This window comes from Pteronotus mesoamericanus, unplaced genomic scaffold (genome assembly GCF_021234165.1).
Source record: "Pteronotus mesoamericanus isolate MK-2021 breed Mesoamerican mustached bat unplaced genomic scaffold, CSHL_Meso_final contig_68, whole genome shotgun sequence".
Classification (NCBI taxonomy): Eukaryota; Metazoa; Chordata; class Mammalia; order Chiroptera; family Mormoopidae; genus Pteronotus; species Pteronotus mesoamericanus.
Genome location: NW_026555234.1, coordinates 23,096,028 through 23,119,614, shown reverse-complemented (window position 1 = coordinate 23,119,614; position 23,587 = coordinate 23,096,028). Strand labels below are relative to the sequence as shown.

Genomic DNA, 23,587 nt, shown 5'->3' with positions numbered 1-23,587 from the left:
CCTTTTCTTGGTGTCAGAGGTCAATGTTACACATGATAAGATTTAGAATGAAAGTTACTTACTGAGCTAACTACCATGGATAAAACTGCTGTGCATTATAGACATACCTTGTTTCATTGCACTTCTCTTTATTGCGCTTTGAGGATACTGCACTTCCTACAAATTGAAAGTGTGTGACAACCTCCAGCAAAAGGACTACAACTCACTGAAGGCTCAGATAATGCTTAGCATTTTTAAGCAATAAAGTATTTTTAAGTTAGGTATGTACATTGTTTTTTTAGACATAATGCTATTGCACAACATAGTGTAAACATAACTTTTATATGCATGGGACACCAAAAACTTTGTGGGACTCATTTTTATTGTGATGTTTGCTTTATGGTGCTGGACTGGACTGAACCTGTAGTGCCTCCAAGATACTCCTGTATTTTTATTCCAAGGGCAGCCCTCTGCTCATCCACCTGCCACTCTCTTCTCCTCCTGAGAGCGAGCTCCTGGGCGGGGGCTTGGCCTTTTCCTCTAGAAGATGGAGACTGGCATGGATACACCTAGACAACTAAAAATGGCCAGGAGGGGACACCGCTCAAATCTGGAAGAGGAACTTGGAAATTATGCCTGTGTTACAGATGAGTTTGCTGAGGTCCAGAGAGGCCAGGGGATGTGTCCAAGGTCAGGGCCTGACCAGCAGTCAAGCCTGCACCCGAGCTCCTCCCTTCTGAAAGGCCGGGGCGAGGATGCTGGCCCCATGCTCAAACTCAGCTTCCAGGAAGTCCTTCTCGCCTGCCCACTTTTTGTTGCCAAGGAAACCTTAAGAGGTCACCACAAAAATAAAAACCAGTATTTCTTCAGTGACTGCTGTGCCACTTTGCTCATACTACAAAATCTTGTTTAATCCTCAAAATAATCCTTGAAGTGGGCACTATTTTCATTAACCCAATGTATAGATGAAGAAACTGAGGCAAGGTAAAGTCAAGTATTTTGTCCAAGGTCTTCAGCTAAGTAAGGGACAGAGCTTAGAGTCTGAGCCACAGCTGTGTGCCTCCCGAGATCACTCTTACTAGACACTCACTGTCTCCCTTTCACCTGGAGAATTAGGTCGTCTGACACATGACAGCTTGAATACCAAAGTGAATTAATTCACAGGTGGATGCAAGTCCAGAAAGGACAGATGGGTTTTGGCAGAGCAAATTCATGTGCTCTTCTAGCAAGATGTCAGGTCACAGAAGCCAGGGAGACAGACACTCGATTTTACTGTACTAACTGCTTAAATGCTGAATCAAAATAGTGTTTAAATCTATAGTAAAATAAGCCCTCAGTAATCATGAACTAAAAATCCTCCCCACATATGGACAATGTCTCTGATACAGTGTTAGCATCCTAGTTTGGACATACTGTGTTGTTTAATGAGACATTCACAGGTGGAGAGAAATCTTAAGCTCTAAGAAGAGTTAGACTAATTATACACTTCCAACAGTCTTAGGTGAACTCATGCAGTACAGACTATTCACATTCAGCAGGTGTGAAGAGAGGCTTCGACAAGTTTGACTATTGTCTTCAGGATGCCTTGGTCCATTCAGTCCTTCTTGCCCCAATTCAGAACAGAGGCAGCCCCACCGCGTCTAGTCCTTCAGTGCCTCTGGGATGCTTTCTGCAGCAAGGTGGCAGCACGCCCCACGGGATGCCAGAAGGCTTTTCAGGGAAAAGGGAGGCAAGGAAAAGGCAACCAGAGTCAAGGGCATCCCCAAACTACAACCCCACAGCCCCCTTGTTAGAGAGCCTGCCTCCAGGCAATCACTGCCAAAAAGCCCTTCCTAGGGGGAGCTCTGGTGGACAGCTCGGGTTTGTCAGAGGCAAATTCACTCAGAATGCAGAAGGAGATCGCAGTTCAACAGTTTGTTTTCTTTTTAGTGAAAGCATACATCATTCTAGTAATTCTGAAAATGCTCCACTAAACTTAAAAATAAGCAAAATGCTCTATAAATACTACTAGCAGGGGTACGCAATTCAAATACAGACCGCAGCACACTGCACCTTTTACATGTTACAAGGGCACGTTCCAGGGGAGGGCCCAACGTCATCAGTATGTACTGCATTTTTATTCTATTTCATACATTCCGGGGCATAGCGTGGCTATACCAATTAACAAAACACAGTCTTGAAGTCTTTCTTTTTGTGACATGTCACTGGTCCTCTCCCCAGTTTATGGAGTTCTTGGCCAGAGCATAAGTCCCTATTCGAACTACTCTTACAGGAACATGCAATGAGCTTCAATAAAGCACTTCATGGTACTGATTAGAATGCAACAGAGCAAAAAGCAAGGGCTTCAGATTGTTCATAAATAATTAGCATCTCCCTTGCGGAGGATGCCTCTAATAATGTGCCATCTACACTTTGGAAATGCTTCCCATGATGTAGTCAAAGGACACCTTCACCAGCCTAAATAATGGATGTTTTTACAATACATTAGCCTTGCTTTCTGCTTTGCTTAGATGTTATTAGGTAAAAGATGGATTAAATGATAGTCCACATCTACAGCTGCAAAATTCCTTCCGTAATTAAACTTTTCAGTTATGACGTTCTGAAAGCTAAGCCAGACCAGAGAAAGCTTTATCAAGTGGAACTCTGGAACCCCTCCAGTCCTCAGAGATCACCATCTGCCTTATCTTCAAGGCCAAAGTCACTGTTGGCTTCTTAACAAGCTCTTAAGGGACACTTCTGTCACTGTGTACCATATCTTGAAAACAACTAAGGAAAGGGTTAGTGATCCTCTCAGATGGGATCTCCAGCTAAAGCCCAACTTTTGTTGTTTCCAGACATATTTTGTATAATGTCAGCAAATAGTAACAACTAGAGAAACACAGTTAAAAATACTAATCATTTTTATTCATTTTAAAGGAAACTATAATGCCAGAAAATGAACCTTCAAAAACCTTAAGATGAAAGTTGTCAATTTATCTCACTTAAAAAGAGAAAGCAATACCATTTTATACCCATTAGGGTGGCTTCCACCAAAAAGGCCCAGAATGCAACAAGGGCTGGTGAGGTGTGGAGAAACTGCTGATGGGAATGTAAAATGGTGCAACCAACTGTGAAAAATATTATGGTAGCATCTCAAAAAACTTAAAGACAGAATTACCACATGATCCAGCAGTTCCAGTTCTGAATATATTCCCAAAAGAACTGAAAGCAGGTACTTGAACAGGAATTTGTATACTACCATCCACAGCAGCATCACTCACTAGAGCCAAAAGGTGGAAACAATCCAAATGGTCACCAAGAGATGAATGGATACACAAACTGGGGTGTACACACAGTGGAATATTATTCAGCCTTAAAACGAAATGAAATCCTGACACATACTACAACATGCATGAACCTAGAAGACGTTATGCTAAATAAATAAGGCAGATACAGAAGGACCAGTACTGTCTGAGCCTGCCCTATATGAAACACCTAGAGCGGTCACACTCATTGAGACAAAGAATGGTGGCTGCCAGGGGCTGGGAGGTGGGGGAGGGTGAGAGCTGGCACTTCCTCAGTTTCAGTTTGAAAAGATGAAAAGGCTCAGGAGATGGGCGTCGGAGGCAGCCGCGCCTCCGTGTGCGTGTACACAAGGCCACGGAGCCGTGCACCTCAAAAAGGCCAAAATGATAAATGTTATGCTATGTATATTTTTACAATTATAAAAATGGGGAATCCAATTTAAATAGTAATGTTGTTTTTCTTTACACCAGTAGAGCTTACAAGCATTAAATGGCAAACAATCAAATGTTTGTTTAATTTTTACAATAACATGGGTTGCTTAAATCTGGGATTCCCCTCAAAACCACACACAAAAATGTTTTAGAAATCCTCCCCTAAATGGAACAAAATGAGAAATCAAGAACAGAGAGGAATGGACCCCTCAACTTTGGGGTTTCCCCTGATGGGCATCGGGGCCCCCACCTCACTCGCACCTTTGGCCCTGGCTGCCCTCGCGGGAGAGAGAGAGCTGCTCCTTGCCTCAGGCTGACTTCTCACCCTTGTTCAGGAGGGAAGTCCCCATTTTGGGAGGGACGTCCCCATTCCACCCTGACTCATGTGGTCCTTCAGGCTCTGAATTTGCTCAGACCCCTCCAATTGTAAAAAGTCAGCTGGCTCTTCACCGCAAGGCACCACAGGACTTCTCCTGGGAGGGCAGCTTTGGTGGCAGGTGCCCGCTGGGGCTTTCCCACCTGGGTCTGACTGCTGGACTAGTTTATTCCTAGTTTATACTAGTTTACTCTTGGTCTTCTCTAATCCTCAACTTGTCCCTACAATGTGCAAAACAAATAGTCCCTTTATCTCCGACAATGTGGTGAGGACTGAATGGGTCCAAATATATGTGAAAGAAAGCACTTGGCGCAGTGCCTGGCACATCTTACATCCTCAATAAATAATAGCTGCAGATCATAACATTATGGTTTCTCCCTCAGTCAAATTTCTAGAAGTTGTAGTCCATTCTCAGTCACCACTTCTTTTACTCTTCCCCATTTGCTCCTCAGCTGTGACCTGTATTCTGTCCCCTGCACTCCATTAAAACCACTCTGGCAGAGGTTACCCATGACCTTCTAATCGAGACACCTCGTGGGAATTCTTTAGGTCTTATTTTGCTAGATCTCTCCGTAGCAGCCAATTTGACTGGCCACTCACACAGCCTTGATCATCAACTGGACCGGCTCTGCAACCTCCTCCCCCAGCTCCCCGCGCCCCACCCTCGGAGCCCCTGCAGGGGAAACGGCAGAGGGGGCATGGATTTCGACCTTCGTATCATAAGCACCTGGCACAATGCCTGACGTGGAGCACATTCACCGTGCGCTGAAAGTTCACCAACAATCCCAGTAACTAATACGAGGCTCTGTTCGGCAGAGCCTTTCAACAAATGCAGATCATCTGGTTTTCTGGGGGCCTTTAACTCCCGCCGTGTTGAAGCGTGCACGGTACCCCTACTCACCCTCCACGCGCTCACAGAGCTTGTGCAGGCCCTGCAGGGGACAGCCCTCGCACAGCTGGGCCGGCGCCTTCGTCTGCTGCACAGCAGCCACCGTGAACGCCTGCTTCAGGGTCATCATGATTTCATCCACCTGATCGAGGAGAAGGCCGTGGAAAGTGAGCAGGGCTGAGCATTCAGAACTCTGCGGAAAGACTTGGTATTTCAAGAGTTTTTGGGACTATTAGTCAGAGGTTGGTGGGTAATAATCATAACTGTTTGGACTATCATCTGAGAAATACTACCTAGATGCTCAAGGCTCTCAAAGGAGATAAGGTAAAAACTACAAACACAAATTACATACTGAGTGAAAAGGCCAACTCCTCCGATCAAAAGTCCAAAATGACATTTTTAAAATTGCTCAACCAGAGGGTACAAGCGAGCTGGTTCTTCGAAAATAATGAAAATGGAAAATGCACCACCAAATAAGTCTCAGATGTGTGCTAATTAGATATTCAATAGGCATGAAAGAATAGTTAAAGCCAAATAATGATAAGTCAATGAGACTGTGGTTTTGCTAAGGAAAGAAAAATGAGTGAGGCTGAAATTCCTTGTAGCTCAGGTTTCAAGGTAAGAAGTGCTCGTTCTGGCTTACCAGGGCTTCATTTGTGCACTGAAACACGTAGCAGACGAAATGAAAGCCTCCACCTCCTGAGGACTCTCGGCAGATAAACCCGAAGTGGTCCACGTGCCTAATACCCTGTTGGAGGTGGGGAGAGGGGCAACATTGAGCTGAATCCGCAGGCAGCATCACTGCCAGACAGGCAAGTGAAAACGCACACAGCACAATGGGATAGAGCGCCCTAAAATTATTTTTTTCAGATATTTTAAATAACTAAAAACATCTCTCAAATAGGATGATCAACACTGTTCTTCTAAAATGTTACTTTGATTATTCCCACAGTAAGAGAAGTAAGAGCTGAAGACTGGAGTTTTGAATGTTCATTTTAGTATTAAAAGGAAGTGGAGAAAAGCTGACACAGAAAAATGAGAACTTCTCTTAAGTATTAGAGAATAAAAAGCAACTTGGAAATCAAAAGCAGACCAGAGGTTAAGGAAGGAACACATCTGTACACATACACACACATGTGTACACATGCAAACATACACAGACACAAAGGTTAAAGATTTAAAATGGGTACTTCTAAAATAAATGGGTAAATACTGAAGTACACTGGTATGAAGAATGAGTCAAAAATTATAATCACAAAGAATAGAGAAGCTTTTAAAAATAAGATATTAAGACCAGGACTTTATCATAGTTTCTTAAGGTCTCTTTTTAATAAATATTAATAGTTCAGCTTGTTTTGAAAGTACCAGCTCAGAGGCACCTAATAGAAATAAGACATTGTCCATAAATATTAACATGTCTGCACCCCCTGACAGCGCCAGTTTGCGAGGCATGAGCCCTGTTCACTGGCCGTCCCGGCGATCAGGTGCACTGCAAAAGTGCACTCTGGGAAATCACAAAACCGTCACATGAAAAAGCAAACATTTCACATTAATATTACAAAAGAAGTAGCAGCAAAACAACATAAAAATTCAGTGGAAAATCTCACTTTCAGATCAAATATTTTCCAATAAATGGACCGCCACTGACAAGCTGGCAGGCATCTCAGTCAGCGCCCTCCGCAGCCGAGGTAAGCATACACAAGAGTTATATCTCGGGGGCGCAGGATTTGGAGACATTTTTCCTTTGGAAATCATTCCCTACTCAGTTTACTAAGGAACATTCTTTATTTTCACATTTTGGGGAAAAAAGTTCCCTTTTGAATCCCTAAGTAGATCATGTTATAAATCAACAATGAAATTTTCAACATCTTATTAATTAATGAGAAGTCAGAGTTTAAAAAATAGTGAAACAATAACATTAAGTGACTTCATATTTGTTAGGAAGATCCTGAGTAAAATTGGTGTAGCTCATTTATTTATAACTGATAGATTCTCCAAAATCTATGAAACACACCACGTTATCAAGAAAGAATTCCAGTAGACAGTATTCTGAGTAAAACAGCCTCAGAAATAGTCACTATCTATTATATTTTAAGGAAGAAGAAACAATGATGATTGGTAACCAAAAAAGTTATGAATTTTTGTAAAGGAGAAATAAGTATCTATTTAAAAACATGTATTTACGTGTATATATAAATATGTCTGCAAAACACCCGCACAGACAGACACATATACACCTAGAAATCATCACTGGGGAACATCGCCACCAATGATTTAAAAAAATAAAAGGTAGACCTATTTTCTCCAGGTTAATGTTCCTAAAAACAAAATTCTTAATTTCAATTACATTTATATTTTGCCTTAATATACCAAAGCAAAGAAGAAATTCAGTAACACAAATCAAGTGCTTAGAACACATACATCTTGTGATCTTTAGCACTTCTGTTGAAGGACAGATACTAAAATAATTCATTAAACATTCAACTGCAATTAAGTCAATACCCCGTCTCCATTTACCTGAGAGCAAAAGGAAATCTCCTTAAAATTTCTCTCCAATGCTATTTTTTTGGTGTCAGGGCTGATGAGGTAAACTTCAGATTGACCAATCTTAAAAGACAAACAAAAAAAGCAACCAGCTTCTCATGAAAGTTGAATTCAAATTTATCACACAAACTTTCTCATTTCATGACCTATGAAAATAAAGAATAAAAGGGGCAAGTCCTATAAAATTCTGACTAACTCACTATAGAAAAATCACTTCAAAGCTTGTAATTTATCCTACAGATTTTGGGTAGCATAAGACAACTTAGTGAAATCACCTGCATAAGACAGAGGCCTTCTTTGAGATGAAAGGACCAAAAGTTAGCAACAAAGCCTCAGCTCCCACCCCTCTACCCCCATGAGGAATCTACCAGAAAACAGAGGCTCTCTTGTGAAACTTCCAAAACACTTCTCTAATAATTTTTTTATTGAGCCCTGGCTAGTGTGGCTCAGTGGACTGAGTGCCAGCCTGACAAAGTGATCACTGGTTCAATTCCCAGTCAGGGCACATGCTTGGGTTGCGGTCCCAGTAAGGGGTGTGTGAGAGGCAACCACACATTGATGTCTCTCTCCCTCTCTTTTCCCTCCCTTCCCCTGTCTCTAAAAATAAATAAATGAAATCTTTAATGATTTTTTTTACTGAAAAGTCTTTTTAAATTATTGTTAAAATAACCCTACCATTTGTGGAGTACATACTGTGTGTCAGGCATTCCTATACTACTTACTTGACTTTTTAAAGTTAAGAGTATTAGCATAAGTTGACACTGTCTTACTGATGTGCGTCAGCATAACAGACTTCAGTACAGGGCTGAGCGGCAATGGCCAGCTGTCACCCTCCCCCGCGGCCTCCTCTCCTGCTGCTTCCTGAACCCACGATATTCTTCCAGTTGTCTATGCTGAAACCTCTGCTCAATGGAAATCACTTCCTCAAAGAAGTCTTCCCTGATTCTAGAGATGCTCTTGCAGCATCACCTACTTATCCTTTACACCATTTATCACAATGGTAATGAAATAATTACTTGCGATCAGTTGTTGGTCTCTCTTACCAGAATCTAAATTCCATATGGGCAGAGACCATGTGTCTTGTTCACTGCTGTATTTCTAGTGTTTGCAGGGGACAATGTATACAGCAGTCACACGTTAAGTACTTGAAAATAAAGGCACCAAGCAGCTTTCCCAATGACACCAAGAGGGATTTTTTAAAAAATATAGGTTAAAGCACAAGGCTGACTGCCAAGTAGAATACTAGGTCTATGGTGAAGAGAGGAAGAACTCAGCCTTGACTCACTCTCTTGCTCTTAATGCAGCCATGAGCATTAACCTACGCAGCCGGCTTCCTTATCCCTCAGCCACCTCACTGCCCTGAGCGAGGTCCCAAAACAAGGCATGGCATTTCGGATAATTTTGCTTTCTCTACAATGTTGATCAGCCTTAAGCCAGAAGAAAAACAGAGAAGGAGAGTCAAGAACAATCAGTTCTCTGTACTTTCAGAGGCCAGCTGACTGCTGGGAGAGCTCGAACCCATCAGCTCGGACCCAGGGGGCTCCCGGGGGGCCAAGCCCATGCAGAAAAGCCCAGGCCAGCATGGGACCCAGGACCCCCAACGGCCAGGGACAGCCTCCCTGTCCATTCCTTTTCTGACATTTGGTCCATTTTCAGTTTATCAAACTTGTAGGAAAACAAGTGAGCAGGCAGTTGGCTAAACTAGTATTTCAGTTTGGGTATAAATTTTAAAAAATCACATCATCTCTAATTTCAATTATCCCTATTAATAAAGGGTAAATGCTTTGAAAATTAGTGAAACAGGAAGGAAGGAATATTTTCCAAAAAGATTTTGTTGAAATAGATTACTTGAAATTAATGTACATTTTTAAAAATCCCTTCTTGGGCCTCTTTTACACATATTAATTATGTTCTTGCCACACTGAAGAGGTATCTTTACAACCATGGTGCAGGGAGATAAAAAGTGTACAAGGATTCTCTTTATCTTTCCCATTGATGATTTTAAAGCTTAGGACTAAAGCAGGGGTTTTAACATGAGAACAGAATTATTCAGTATAAAAATATATGAGTTCGCTCATAAATCCCAAAGCAATTTACTAAGCATCTTTGCTCAACAAAGCAGATTTTCTTTTGAACGCATTATCCCAGACTGGGAATGAGCTTGAGGCTTGGTGATATTTTACCGTAAAGAGCATAGTTCGATTTTCCTCAATATCTGTGGGCTGCACAATATTGTGTCCACTGAGGAGGTGGTTCTCAATGTCGCCTTCCTCAAAAGAGCTGAAGAAGCTGTGACTTCGAAGGCTTCCATCTTGAAATTCCTTCTTATAGGCCAAGGAGCGCAGGCCAGGCTGCGAAAAGGACTTGCGCATGGGCCAGCGGCTCTGCTCCACGTTCCCCGCCGGCTGCAGCGCAGATCGGACCTTGTCTGTGAAGGAAAGCCCCCCTGCCGGGCTGGCGGTCTCGGAATTCCGGGAGGCCGAGTCACATTCGGCCTTCCTGCTGCAGCTGATGTGATTGAACTTCTCAATGCACTCGTCGATCAGGGCTGGAGGGGCCTTCTTGTGCGCCACGGTCACCCGGCCACAGAAGAGCACCTCGAACTTCTTGGCAAACGTGTCATCAAACTCCGACGGGCAATGGAGCTCCTCCTGGCGGGCAATCTTCCCGGCCTGGCGGATGGAGCTGATGATCTCAGGCACCTGCCGAGAGAGGACGGAGCGTTACCTTGGAGCACGCGGTAGCCGGTACTCCTGCTCACAGTGAGCCAAAACCACCATCCCCCACCAACCACCGGCCCACCGCACATGCCATCCCATGGAGCCAAACAAAGGAAAGCCCAACAGGGAATCTGTGTGTTCCTTTTCTGACATTTGTCTGTCAGTTTACTAGCCTTCTTTAAAAAAGTCTGCCCTCCCATGGGCAGAAAACACACAAGTTTCAAAGAGAAGAAAGAAGAACCATATTTATTAAGCACCTCTTACATCCAAGGGGCTACGCCAGAGGATTCACATGCCCCTACACCCTGCAAGGTTGTCAAATGGCCTGCAGATGCCCAACCGACATGGCAAGCTTTGGATTCAAACCCAGGCTGGTCCCACTCCAAAACTAAAGGTCCTCTATGGAGAAGGTGTCACCTCCCAGAGAGTTTTGTCTCCAAGATGGCTCACCAAACTACTACTCAGTTATTCTGGATTTCATGGCAGGGTACCTTGGAAAGTCTTCCACAATAAATGATTGGGATGAGGATGACAAGACAAGACTGAAACAATCTTATAAAACATGTCTTCAAATCACAATGTCATCATTTTCTTCAATGCCGAGTCCTCTATTTCCTAATAGTTGAACAGTATTAACTGCAGAGGTTGGAGGTTTTAATCAAGGAGTAAGCAACCACAACAGTGTCATTATCACAGCAACGCACAGGGGCCTTCTACCCATGGGCACTCCAAAGCTTTAGGGTTCAATGTAAAGTCACAACCAAAAGAATGAACAAAATGCTCTTGTGTGCTATCGTCATCCCGACTGCTCCACCGTCTCATCACCAGCTTAGCATGAGATCCGTCCAAGCAGCAGCAGACAGGAAGATGAATCCGTCACCCAGTGAGCAGCGTCTGGGCCATCTTCTGAATGACGCACATAGAGCCACAGCCCTAAGACACAACAGGCATGGGTTCAATCTTCATAAGGAAGTGCCTAGTTATTGTCATGACCTAACACCCAACGCTATTTTGTTCTTTTTCCTATGGAAGAAAATTTGATTTAAAGCACAATATCCATTGCCCAATGACTTTTTAACAGCATTATAGCGAAGAAGAAAAAAAAGAAACCTTATCAACTCAGGTCAAAGATCAATATATACAGTAAAGAGAGGTAGTTTTAATAGATTTTAAAAGTATACTTATATTCTGGATTCATGACATAATCCCCAAAGACCCAATGACTCAAAAGATTTTTCTCTCTGTGATTTTATATCAAGCACATCTCTGCCACAAAAGATTATGATACATCCTTTTAAGGTATTTTATCATATAAAGAGTCAAAATACCTTTAGGAATATTTTATATTTTAAAAATTGATTACTGAAGCCTAAAGCCTAGATGATACTAAATAAGGTGAAACATCAACAGACATCAAGCATCCATCTGAACTATTTGCTGTAGCATAGCTCATTCTTCTACTGACAAATAACTGTACATCACATGGAAGCCTAAAAATTGTCCATCAATATGAAAAAAGACAGGAAAAAGAGAAGAAAGAGGTAGGAAGTCTAGGTTTCATTCATACCTTTGCCAACAAGTCACCCCAGGACGTTGGCAACAACAGCCTCTGTTTCTCTCTTTGGAAAAAAAAAATGCTTATTAAGAGATTTCAGTTAAAAGTTGTTTCTGTGAGATAAGGAATAATGTTTTTTCAAAGAAAAATAATCAATTTATGCACGTAAGGAACCTTGTTGCTTTTCTGAGCAAGTGTGGGAAATTGCTTTATCAGGAGTCATGTGAGTCTTCCCAATTATTAACTCCGATATCTGAACAAGAAATTCAAAGCTTATTCTGTCTTTCGAGATTTGTTAAAATAACTGACATTTCTGTATGCTGGGCCCCCTACCGCATCTGAGGTGAGGAATGGTGCCTTTCAGTAGATATCAAAGGCGAGAAAATGTGTGAAGTCACATGCATTTGTAGTGACTCAGTAATAAATGGCACAGGCTCAAGTAAGACACACAAAGTAGAGAAAGTCACTGTTTCCTTGTGCCACGAGGTCAGAAGAGGTATGAAGAGTACACCCTGTACCTTGGTCAGGGTTGAGCTGTGGTAGCTTTTCCAACCACCAGTTTCTTCCATACTTTAGTCATAATCCTAAAATGACCATGCTGTAATCAAAGATCAGTGCCCGCCTCTCGCTGCTCTGGTGTGTTGTGTGTGATGTGAGTATAAAGGAGGTAATTTGTGTTAAAAAAAAAAAAATCACTGGGATCCTGACCAGAAGAATACAACAATTTCAGAATATTTGAAGGCATATTGCCAAACACAGTTTCAACAATTAATCATGAAGTTAAAATTCTAAAGTTTAAAGATTACTATAAATCATTCAAGTATACTAGGAGACTGTTTAAATAAAAAATGGGCTCCAAATGCATGTAATTGTGTAAACCTCTATTGTTTGTTTAGTTCCCATTACCAGAACAGACCCGGGTGCTGCTTTCTGAAAAATGAGGGTATAATAGCCTCTTGTGAGGAAATCCTGAATTCCCCATTCTTCATAAGTCTGTCCTGGACTCACCTACACTGTTACTTGTTACATCAGAGAACTGGATCATTTATTTATTTCCAAACATTTTCCCAGGTACAATGCGATGCCAGGAGGCAGGGATTTGGAAATGAGAGATGAAAGCAGGGCAGCCCTGCTGGGGGAGGGAATGGAGCACCAAATAACTGGCAGGGGGTCTGCTGGGAGCTGAGCAAGAGCCAGCACTGAAGATGGAGAGAAAGGATGAGTAAAAGAGTCTGGAAGACGGAATCCAAAGGACTTGGTGATCACCGGGAAGGAGGCGGAGAGGGCACTGAAGCCTGCACGGGCCTCGCAGAGCTCTGGCTTAGATTTCCTGGCAGATGGTTGTGCTATTAGCCCAAGTCAGGAATACAGAGGAGAAGCAAGTTGGGGAGAGACATTTCAATGAGTTCTGCTTTTGTACAGGTGGAGTGAGACCAAGACGACCTGAAAGTAAAGGCACCTCGTGGTCAGACGGACAAATGGGCCTGGCCTCTATGACAGGAGATCTAGATTCGGATGTCCCCATCTTGGAAAGAGAAAACGGGAAAGCAAAGGAAGGGGGCAAAGATGGGACCTTAGGATACACCAACATTTTGGGCAGAGAAGCAGGAAGGCAGGCAGGCAGGCAAAGGTGATGTCAGAGGTGCACAGGAAGAAGTCAGCACTCCCACTTCCAGAAAGGAACAGGCGGCTGAGAATAAACCAGGGGCTGAGATGGGGCCACAGGAGTGGGCAGCTTATGGAGACATGAAAATAAAGGGGGGATGCCAATACTAACCCCCAAAAGCAGCATATCTAACTGAAAAACACCTGAAGGTCACCTTTAGTCTCCACGAGAGCATACGCTTCAAGTTATAATATTTACAAATACACAGGCCCTTTTAGGCGAAATACGCTGAGCCCAGTGGAATTTATTCCCACCGATAAGATCTGGGTACTTTTAACAAAAATCTTTTTTTAGTTTAGTCACAGCAATAATATTTACATCATTGCTGACTGCAGATAAGCCGATAAAGTAAATCAAAATTAACCAAAGCAAAAATAAGAATCTGAAAAAACATTTTACTGGACTAGATTCCCTAGGGTTTAAGGTTTGGTTTTATTTCCTTTTTCATTAGGAATCATCACGAAAAGTAATCATCAGTAATAAAGAGGTCCTGTTCAGACATGAAGTGTTACTGAACTACTCTTCTGTTGACATATTTGAGTTTATACTAAAGCTCAATTTTAAAGGAAATCTTAACTTATTTCACAACCAAAACAAGTCTTTCAAATTCATATACAAACACACATTATAGTATGACCAGTATGACATTTCTGAAGCAAGCTTAAGTGAATATTGTTTTTATTAAGTAGCTAGAAAATGATACTCTAAGAGAGTCAGAAATGTTCATTCTGTAAATAAAGCCCTTATTTAAACATTTGGGTTAACTTTTTAAGGATTTAGGGATTTTAAAGGATTATAAACATACTGCAAAGTATAATTTTATTCACAAGAACTTAGGAAAGAGCTCCTGAAACAAAATTTAGAATGGAAAGTCATTTTACTTTACATTTACACTTTTGTTTTTCTGACTACTAAGAAATAAATATTAAATGACTCTAAAGAAGCCTGTATGTGTACTTAAAATGCTGGCATTTTTTTTCCTGTTACTTACATTAAAACATTCCAAAACTGCAAAAATATGACAGGCCACACTGTACTTTGTCCCTTGGATGAAATGTTTGCTCACTGCAAGGGGTTAAAAACAAGTACTTCAAACAGAAAATAATTATTCAGCATAATTATTTCCAGAAGGAACAGCCTTGTCTTTGTTGGTAGTGTTTGGGTTTTGTTTTTTTTATTTGTTGGTGATAAACAATGTAAACAGGGGAAGAAAACTACATTATCAAGTATATTCCTCACTCTATTTTAAATTATTTAAATAGAATAAAACACCTGTCGACAATATCTAGAGAGGACATATGTGAGCATTTACATCCCACAGTTTGGCCTGCTGAGATCAGCTTCAACACAGAGATGTGAAAACACCTCCTACAATGAGTGAGACATGATTCTTCCTGACTTGGGAGGCTGGTCGTGCAGGATGTAAGAGACATGTCTAAATATGTGATTTTCAATAATTTGTGACAGATGCTAAAACACAAACATGAGGAAGGCACAGAATGTGTGCCAGAGATGGCTGGCCCTGAGTAGAGAGGTCTCAACTCCTGCTTTGTGCTTACAATTAGCCACAAGGTCAGATTAATGTATTACATCTTCCCAGAAGAGAGATCTGACGTGCTCATTAGCTGGCTGAGGAAGCGTCTGGCACATATGAAATGCTAATGACTGCTAGCCCCTAACACAGGGCCACACGCCCTCATCCATTCATATCTTTCATCGTGTTAAATAGTAGTACTCAGCTCCCCTCGCTCTGTAATGGCAGGCTGGATAAGCAGAGCTTCCAAACCACATGGAAAGAGTCTATGCAAACACAAAACTCAGCATCTTACTCCAGATAATCATTTGAAAGATTCACCACAACCTTTTGATTAGACCAACACATTTCTACAACCCTCTAAAACGGCGAGTCTAAAATCCAACCTATGAAGTGATTTAATAGCTGCAAGAGTGAACAAAAGAGAGAGGCAGAAGGTAAGAAAGGAAATGAAAGAGTAGAAGATATCACTGAAACATTATGAAATTATTTTGTAAGTTTTCTAAAACAAGTTTTAAAAGACAAACCATTTTGACTGGTTAGTACAAATATTGACAGAAATCATAGAATAAATCATTGAATGTTCAACCTGGGAACATCAGTCCTCAAAGCCCAACCCTCTTCATTTGGTGTATTTATTCACAGCTCAAATGTGGCTGCATGTTAGAACTGCCAATGTTTTAAAAACCGAATGTCTAGCCCCACCCCAGTGTAGATGAAGCAGGCAGTTTGGTTTGGTGGTGGGGCCCCGGCACCTGCAGTTTTCAGAAGCCCCCACAGGTCTAACGGGCAGAAGCCCAGACTTACCATCTGTCTTTCGTCATGCCCCGGGGTAAGGAACGCCCGCTCCTCACCCTGTCCCCTACACCATCATACCCCAAGGTGACTGATTTAGCGGCCATGGACTACTAGGCCTAGGCATTTTATGGAATTAGTAGGAAAAAAGAAACTTGCTATTGCTTTAGCCCAGTCATTCTCGAGCAGGGGCAATTCTGCTCCCCCAGCTGCTCAGACCACGCTTACAGCAGAGAACAAACTAGTGAAGACAAAAACACAGAATCACTACCCAGATACCTGATGAGCTCTTTATACCACTTAAGGGCAAATTTGATTGGCAAATAAATTCACTGCATTTCAGAGGTCTCAGCTAATCAAATACATAAGAGTGAGCACCTCATTAAAAAAAACAAACAAAAACTAGCCTATCATTTTTATCAAAGTTAACTTCAAAATAATCTCTCAAAGATTAAGAAATGTAAATATGAACTAGCAGTTAATAATAGCAATCACCCAATATTAGTTATGTGTGTTACAAAATCTTTGAAAAAGGAAGTTGAAGTCCCTTTTCTGTTGGGTTGGCCAAAAAGTCCATTATGTTTTTTCCATACAATGCCTCTCTAGCAGTGCTTAGTTGTCTTTAATGTCATTCCAAACAATTGTGTTAGATTGTATTAGACAGCTGTCAGGGTGCATTTTTAAAAAAATTTATCAAAATTGGTGAATTTTTGTGCAGCTGTTTTAACATTGAAGATGGAAGAAAATCAGCAACAATTTTGGTGTATTATGCTTTATTATTTCAAGAAAGGTAAAAATGTTACTCAAATGCAGAAAAGATTTGTGCAGTGTATGGAGAAGGTGCTGTGGCTGAGAAAACATGTCAAAAGTGGTTTGTGAAGTTCCTTGTACTATTGACATTTTAGCCAGATAATTCTTTGCTGTGGGGTGTCTTAGGCATTGGAAGGTGTTTTACAGCACCGCAGGCCCCTACCCACTAGAAGCCAATAGCAGGAGATGGCCAATATACTCAAAAACATCAAATCAATAAAGTTATTGGTGAAAATGAAAAATGTGTCTTTTGTCTTACGGAAAAAAATAAACACACTTGTTGGCCAATCCAATAAAACCCTAGTGCAGGTGCCGGCAATTGCACAGCCCAGGGCTCACAGCAGAGAAGGGTCTTGGTTCACCAACAGCTGCATACAGGGACAGCCACAGCGTTTCTAACAGTCGAAAACCAGAAACGACCCACTGTCCATCAACAGAACTGAAAAGCATGTGGCAGAGTCACACAATCAAAAACACGCAGAATGAGAATAAACAAGCTATTCAATAGGCAATACTATGGGTAAATGTTCTAACATCATAATGAATAAGAGCAGGTAAAAGAACCACAAGGTATAATTCCATTTTTGCAAAAGTTTGAAAGAGGCAAAACTGAACTGAACTCTGATGATAGGAGGCCGTGTGATTTTCAATAATTCCTCCTGGAGGGTGGCTGACTGGGAGGGGCCGCTGGCTAGGCGAGATCATTCCGGCTGTGGAGTCACTGAGCGCGTGACATGTACAACTAACTGTTTGTATGTTACACTGCAATAAAAATTTTGCAAAAATATATTTTCACAGGCATGATCTAATTTCAGTGAGAAGTATAGGAAAAACTAACCCCAAGTTACCAGCTCGTAAGCAGAAGAGCCAGCGAGCAGCTGCCGATACGAGACACACCCTCTTGCTGCCACACTGAGGCTTCGAGGCTTCGCGCTCAGCTCAGAAAGACTTCCCAGCCTATGGTGGGCCATGTGGCTTTTGCGTTGGGATTTTTTTTTTAATCTTTTGTTTTGGTTTTATATAAACTCCATCCCCTTTCCTCTAATTATAAATAGCAGTTAGCCCCACTCCCATTCCAATGGTTGGGTGGGTCACACAGGCCCAGCCCCGCGTCCTGGGGGTTGCGCCCTTGGCAGAAGCCCACCAGCGTACTCCATGACCCCACCCCGCCAACACAGTCAGTTCAGGGTTGTGCACATACCAGACCATGGACTACTAGGCCTAGGCATTTTATGGAATTAGTAGGAAAAAAGAAACTTGCTATTGCTTTAGCCCAGTCATTCTCGAGCAGGGGCAATTCTGCTCCCCCAGCGGATATTTGGCAGTGTCCCTATTTTGGGTTGTTGCAAATGAAGGGTGAGAAATGCCACTAGACCAGCGATGCTGCCGCACATCCCACAATGCACAGGAGAATCTGGACAGCAGAATTATCTGGTCCAAAATGTCAGTAGTGCCCACGCTGAGGAATCTGGCTTTTGGACTTAAGAGTTCTGAGGCTGTAAGCCTGGAACTGCGGGTGTCATTGCACACAAACGCGTGCCAGCAAGTTCCAGGGGAGGTGAAGCAAAGCCAGGGAGGGACGGAATGGAAGAGAGGGTGAGAATGGTGGTTCTGATACGACTGAGACCCTGCGTCCAGCTACACCTGAAGCCGAAAAACTGAGACTCATGTGCCAATAAATCTTTTTTATTATTATTATGCCATTTTATGCTGGGTGTCTGTCACTTGACAGTAAGAGTCTTGTTAATGCTCCTGCTATGTATAAAACTTCATGCCAAATTCTACTGGGAATACAAAGAGAAATCACACATAGATCTTCTCCTTCAGGGACCCCACAGAGGGAATAAACAAATACGCAAATGACTAAACAAAGTGAAAGCTAAGCGCTGCAGGAGAAGTGTTCAGGAGGTTAAGACAGAAATACGAACTCAGCATGGAGTACATTTCAAATAAATTATTATGAGCACACAGGGTGATTTATATATTTAACAAACTCTGCTTTTCTTAGAACAAAACCAGCCGCCAAAGACCCCGGGGAGTCTGAATGGTCTCAACTTTTTCCCTCTATAAAAGGGAATATGTGAAACTTTAGATCATATCAAAAAATGTTCAGAAGGGGCCACAGGGAAATCACGTTTGAGTGACTTGCTTCCTCATTATTCCCAGGCCCCTGTGCTCCCTGCTGTGGAAAATGAGAAAAGGCTGTAATCACACGTAACACAAAAGGACTGAACAACAGGACCAAAAAACATGGGTTCTTCGCAGTGTCTACACGGTGTCTCACACACAGGTCCAGTGTGCCAGTCAACAACCATTCTGATTCTTCGAAAGGCAACCTTCTTCCCCTGGCACCAGGGCCCACGCCTGCCGCTGAGCTGGTGCCCGTCCTCAGTGGCGGCCGCGGGAGCGGCGCGTGGCGCTGCCCTCTCCCCGGTTCACATCCCTCCTTTGCTTACCTGTAAGCAGGATCTGCCTCAATGGAAAATACAACAAAGGAATTCTCTGGGTTTCAGCCAGACCTCCCAGGGCAGGCCTTTTTTCTTTGGTAAAAGCTTTGCTTGCCCCTCACCCCTAACAAAAGGAATTGAATGGGAGAGAGTTCCCTGTGCCAGGGCTCTGAGTTTCGGCAACAAGAAACAGAGCTGTCCCCGCGGAAGCTGTGTGGTGTCTCAGGATCCAGGTAACTCAGTGAGTCTGGGAACAGCACCACGCGGGCCAAACACAAACTCAGGAGGGGACATGCTCACTGCCAATACCACAGGTCAGAACTTTACTTCCCAGTATAATGAGCAAATAGCCCAGACTCATGTGTAACCGGCCCCAGACAGCACCTTAGTTTCACTCTGTGTACTTAAAACATACTGAATGGAATCAGAATTGAGGCAGCTAACTGGAAAATGGAGGCTTTGCTCTTGAATTCTTTTCCTCTTTACCCCTTTGTTTTAAGAGGAAAATACAACATACAATTTTTCTAAGATGCTGCCTTGGTACACACACACTGCTTCCCCGTTCTCTGGGGCCGGGGCTCCCAAGTCCCCTCCAGCCAATAAGCCTGTGGGCCACGGGGGCTGACATCTCTGGGATGAACTGAAAGGTCAGTTGTTTTATGACCAAGACCTTTTGCGGGCAGGCTGCTACTGAGCAGAAGGGACAGGAGAGAGGAACGCCTTGAGCCCTGCCTCTGACTCCCTTCCAGGAGCCCCAGGGACAGGCGGGCTGGGCTGTGGCATCTTGCCTTGGCGTGAGAGGGCCAACCTCAAGAACCAAAGAAAAACAAGAACTGACTGTCTGATCACCTCTCAGTAATCCAGCCGCCTTTTACAACATGCAACAGAGTGTGTTTGTTAGTCTTCTTTTACTTCCAATAATAAGCTTAATATACGACCATGTGTAAGAAAGAAAAGCATATAAAGTCACCCATAATCCCAGCCCAGAACTATCCACAGTTAACAGTTTGGTTTTTCTTGCATGTGGTTCTTTGTGTACACTGAATGGTCATTTCCTTTACCAAAAAGAGGAAGGGCCGGTGCCCTGAAACTTACTCATCTCATGGGCATCTAGAACCACTGACATGCAACCCATACAGGACCATCTCATTCCCTTCTGAGAACCACAGCAGCAATTTCATTCACTGCAAACACTGTACCCTGTGGGAATACCTTAAAAAATAATTTTTAAACCTATTCAGGGTCCAATTCCAATTTACCTTATACTAATTGTAATCAACTCTGCTCAATAATAAGCTGTTTCGGAAAATGTGTGATAAGCATCCCAACCTTTGCACACACCCTCTGGACCCCCAGTTATGTTTTAGAGTGTGTAAGGTGTTTGTGTGCGCGTTGTGGGAAGGGAGGTAAGCAGGAGAAATTAAGAGTGATCCCAGAATTGCCTGCTAGACAGGAGCAAAATATTCCATTAGGAGGGACATCTGGAAGCAGAAGCTGAAACAGAATAACCTTTTAAAAGACGGAAATGAACTCTCATTGCTGCTGGTCACCACTATTAGGACAAAGTCAGCCCTAAATCCTGCCCCAGCTGGAGCCATGAATCTACCCACTAGCTGACTGACCCCACAGGGGAATTCTGTAACTGGAAGGCTGAAATGAGCTCCCAACGCTACGGCCCGCTTCCCGTGCCAGCCTGGCCCAGTGACACGGCCTCCTGGAACCTCCGCGTCCTCTCCCATCAACATAGGATACTACTGGCTGCCTTGTAGCTTGTTTCGAAGATTAAATTAAACAATGAACGTGAAAGTTGTTAGAATAGGGCCTAGCACATATTAACTCCCCATAAATGCTGGCTGTTACCTTAATGTTTGCAATTTAAGAAAAGGTCCAAATTCTGCACAAATAACAGTGCCTGAGAAGCCCAGGCCACATGATGAAGCCCTGGGGTCTGAGGCCCCAGCTGCGCAGCGAGAAAAGCCCAGGAGCCCTGAGGCATCTGACACGTGAGCAAAGATGCCACCTTGGAAGGGCATCACCCAGACCTTGCTGCCCCCTCATGAAGCCAGGTGGACAAACCGCCGGGTACAGCCCTCCCCAAATTCCTTACCCACAAAACCACATGCAAATAAACGGTTCTATTAAGCCACTAAAAAATAAAATAAAATAATAAAGTAACAGTACCTAAGAGCAATGAGCCTGTTATTATCCCAAATACCTTTCAGTACACAACTACTAATAAATGACAAAAAAAGTCTGTATTAGCCAGAAGTAGATAACGCCAATCACTGAAAGATTTTAGCACCTTTCCAAGCACCCTGTAGGCAACGGGACTCTCCCCTACCTCACCCGGCCCCAACTTTGCAGCAATCCCAAATATTGAAGAGCAGGGGCTCTGACGAAAAGGGGAATGGAGGCAGCAGAATACAAGGGCCCACAGGACAGAGTGGGAAAAATACTGCGCAGGTCTAGGCATGGCAAGCAGCGTTCGTGGCATATTCAGGACAGCCCTGCCAACTGCGGAGCACAAAACACATCAGTGCTTGAAGGTCAGTTCCACTGCCTGGCACACAGCGAGAACTCAATAAATTTGTTCAGTGTATGAACGGTTGCAACTGAAAATAAAACTGTAGCAAACTCCAGGAATTCTACCGATGAGAAAGAAATGTCTCATGTAGGCTTTAGAAGAGAATCATGATGGATCTGTAACATCCCCAAGACAATGCCTGCATACAGTATGCATGTGCCAAATACGTGCAGAAGGAACGAATGCTGCAAAAATAGTAAACCAGAAACCCTGGGACTAAGTCCTTTCGGGTTATAGGATTTTTCTAGACAGCTGAAGTCTGACCCTTCTAAGATCCTAACCTATTTTTATTTTAACCAAGTTTGGATGAAAACTGGATCATGTATTTTTTCCAAAAGCTACAGAGCAGCAGTCCCCAACCTTTTTGGCACCAGGGACCGGTTTCGTGGAAGACAATTTTTCCACAGACCCGTGTGGGGATGGGGGGATGGTTTAGGGATGATTCGAGCACATTACATTCAAGTGCACATGCTGCTGCACGGCCCAGTTCCTACCAGGCCCGGACTCGTAATGGCCTGAGATTGGGGACCCCTGCTGTAGAGAACGTAGTTTAACCCTTTTTTGTGTGTGGTGAGCATACATTACACCATGACCACAAGAGCTATATTGAGGTTGTGTTACATTGTTGTGCTGCTGTGGATTGAGGGCAACAGGCAAGGCAGGCTGTGTGGGATGGTAGGCATCTGAGGTTGAAAGGCAGTATTTTAGCTTTTAATTATATATCCCACCTTCCTACCAGTCCTCCTGAAGCAAATGCTGACATGCCTTCTCTCAAATGCACAAAGCGGAGGCTCCTAAACTTTGTTCCATAGACCCCTCTGATTGACCCCTATGACGCAAGTCCAGTAACTGCTGGGATTCAAATTAATGATGAGCATGGACAGCAGTTTTTGGAAATGTGTAACATCTACAACGCAACATAAAAGTAACGGATTTGACTGATGTTACCACCACAGGAGCTGCTTGTGCTGCTCGGTTGGATGGCTACATTAATCATTGAAGACAATGTTAAATTTTAGTAAGAAGTTAGTAAAAATGAAGATGCAATTTTTTTCCCTATCCAGGTTCATGGGCCCCCACCCCTGACTTCTGTCCTCGGATCCCAGGACTGAAGGAAGTCCAGGGAGCTGGGAGAACAAATTATAACTAACTCGAGGATAAGACAGATCAACACCATCAGCAGTCATCTCTCTTGAGACCATGCTGGGTATATTTTGCTTAAATGATTAATGCAACAAAGTTATCCCCCCATTCCAAGGCAAACATAAAGCCAAAAGAAAATGAGAGAGCTGCACCAGAAGCTACAGCCACCACAATCTACAGAGAGAAATTAAAGTGGCATGATGCAGTCAATAAGGAAAGAAAACTCTGTTGGGTAAAACTCAAGTGTCCATTAGTTAGAGTTATGGAATTAATTTCTACATAATGTAAGTGCTTCATTAATATAAAGACATTACAACTCTTTCCAAATGTTACAAATACTCAATTCTGAAGTGATTTTTTTTTTGCCTAGCTAGTCCTTGAATATGATAATTGAGTCTAATATGCAGATGAAAATTATTTTCAATCAACTTGCAATTATCCCTGCCAGTGGGAGAATAGGAAAAACATGACAAAATAAATACCTTTGAATCCTCATTTCGAGAAACTGTTCATTTGGGTAGCAGCTCACATTTGACAACTATAAGTGAGCAGAGCAGCCTTGACACTAGAATGCTCCTCCACAAACTCTCCACTATCATCTGGTTCTTCCAGGTCCCGTTCACACACCCCCTCTGCGGCACTGCCCGGTTCCCAGGCCCTGGCCCGCCGGGTCACACAGGTCACAATGCAGAGCCTGCCTCCACACCATGCTTTGGCTGGGGGTGGGATGCTGTTGGATTCATTCCTGTGGACGCTGCAGGCCTGTGTCAGTGTGTTTACTGAACACACACACTTTAATGTGAGAGGCAAATAAATGGCAATTTTCTGT

General features: G+C 43.0%; 1 protein-coding gene across 3 annotated transcripts in view; it reads right to left on the bottom strand.

The window, feature by feature from the left end:
* TBC1D1 (TBC1 domain family member 1) overlaps positions 1 to 23,587 on the bottom strand; it is a 208,410-nt gene that overhangs the window by 97,880 nt on the left and 86,943 nt on the right. For all 3 annotated transcript variants that reach the window (XM_054582037.1, XM_054582038.1, XM_054582039.1), the window contains 4 exons: positions 9,688 to 10,206; positions 7,478 to 7,567; positions 5,604 to 5,708; positions 4,973 to 5,102 (listed from right to left, as the gene is read on the bottom strand). In XM_054582037.1, coding sequence (XP_054438012.1) covers positions 4,973 to 5,102; positions 5,604 to 5,708; positions 7,478 to 7,567; positions 9,688 to 10,206 — 844 coding nt within the window. The remainder of the gene's footprint in view (positions 1 to 4,972; positions 5,103 to 5,603; positions 5,709 to 7,477; positions 7,568 to 9,687; positions 10,207 to 23,587) is intronic.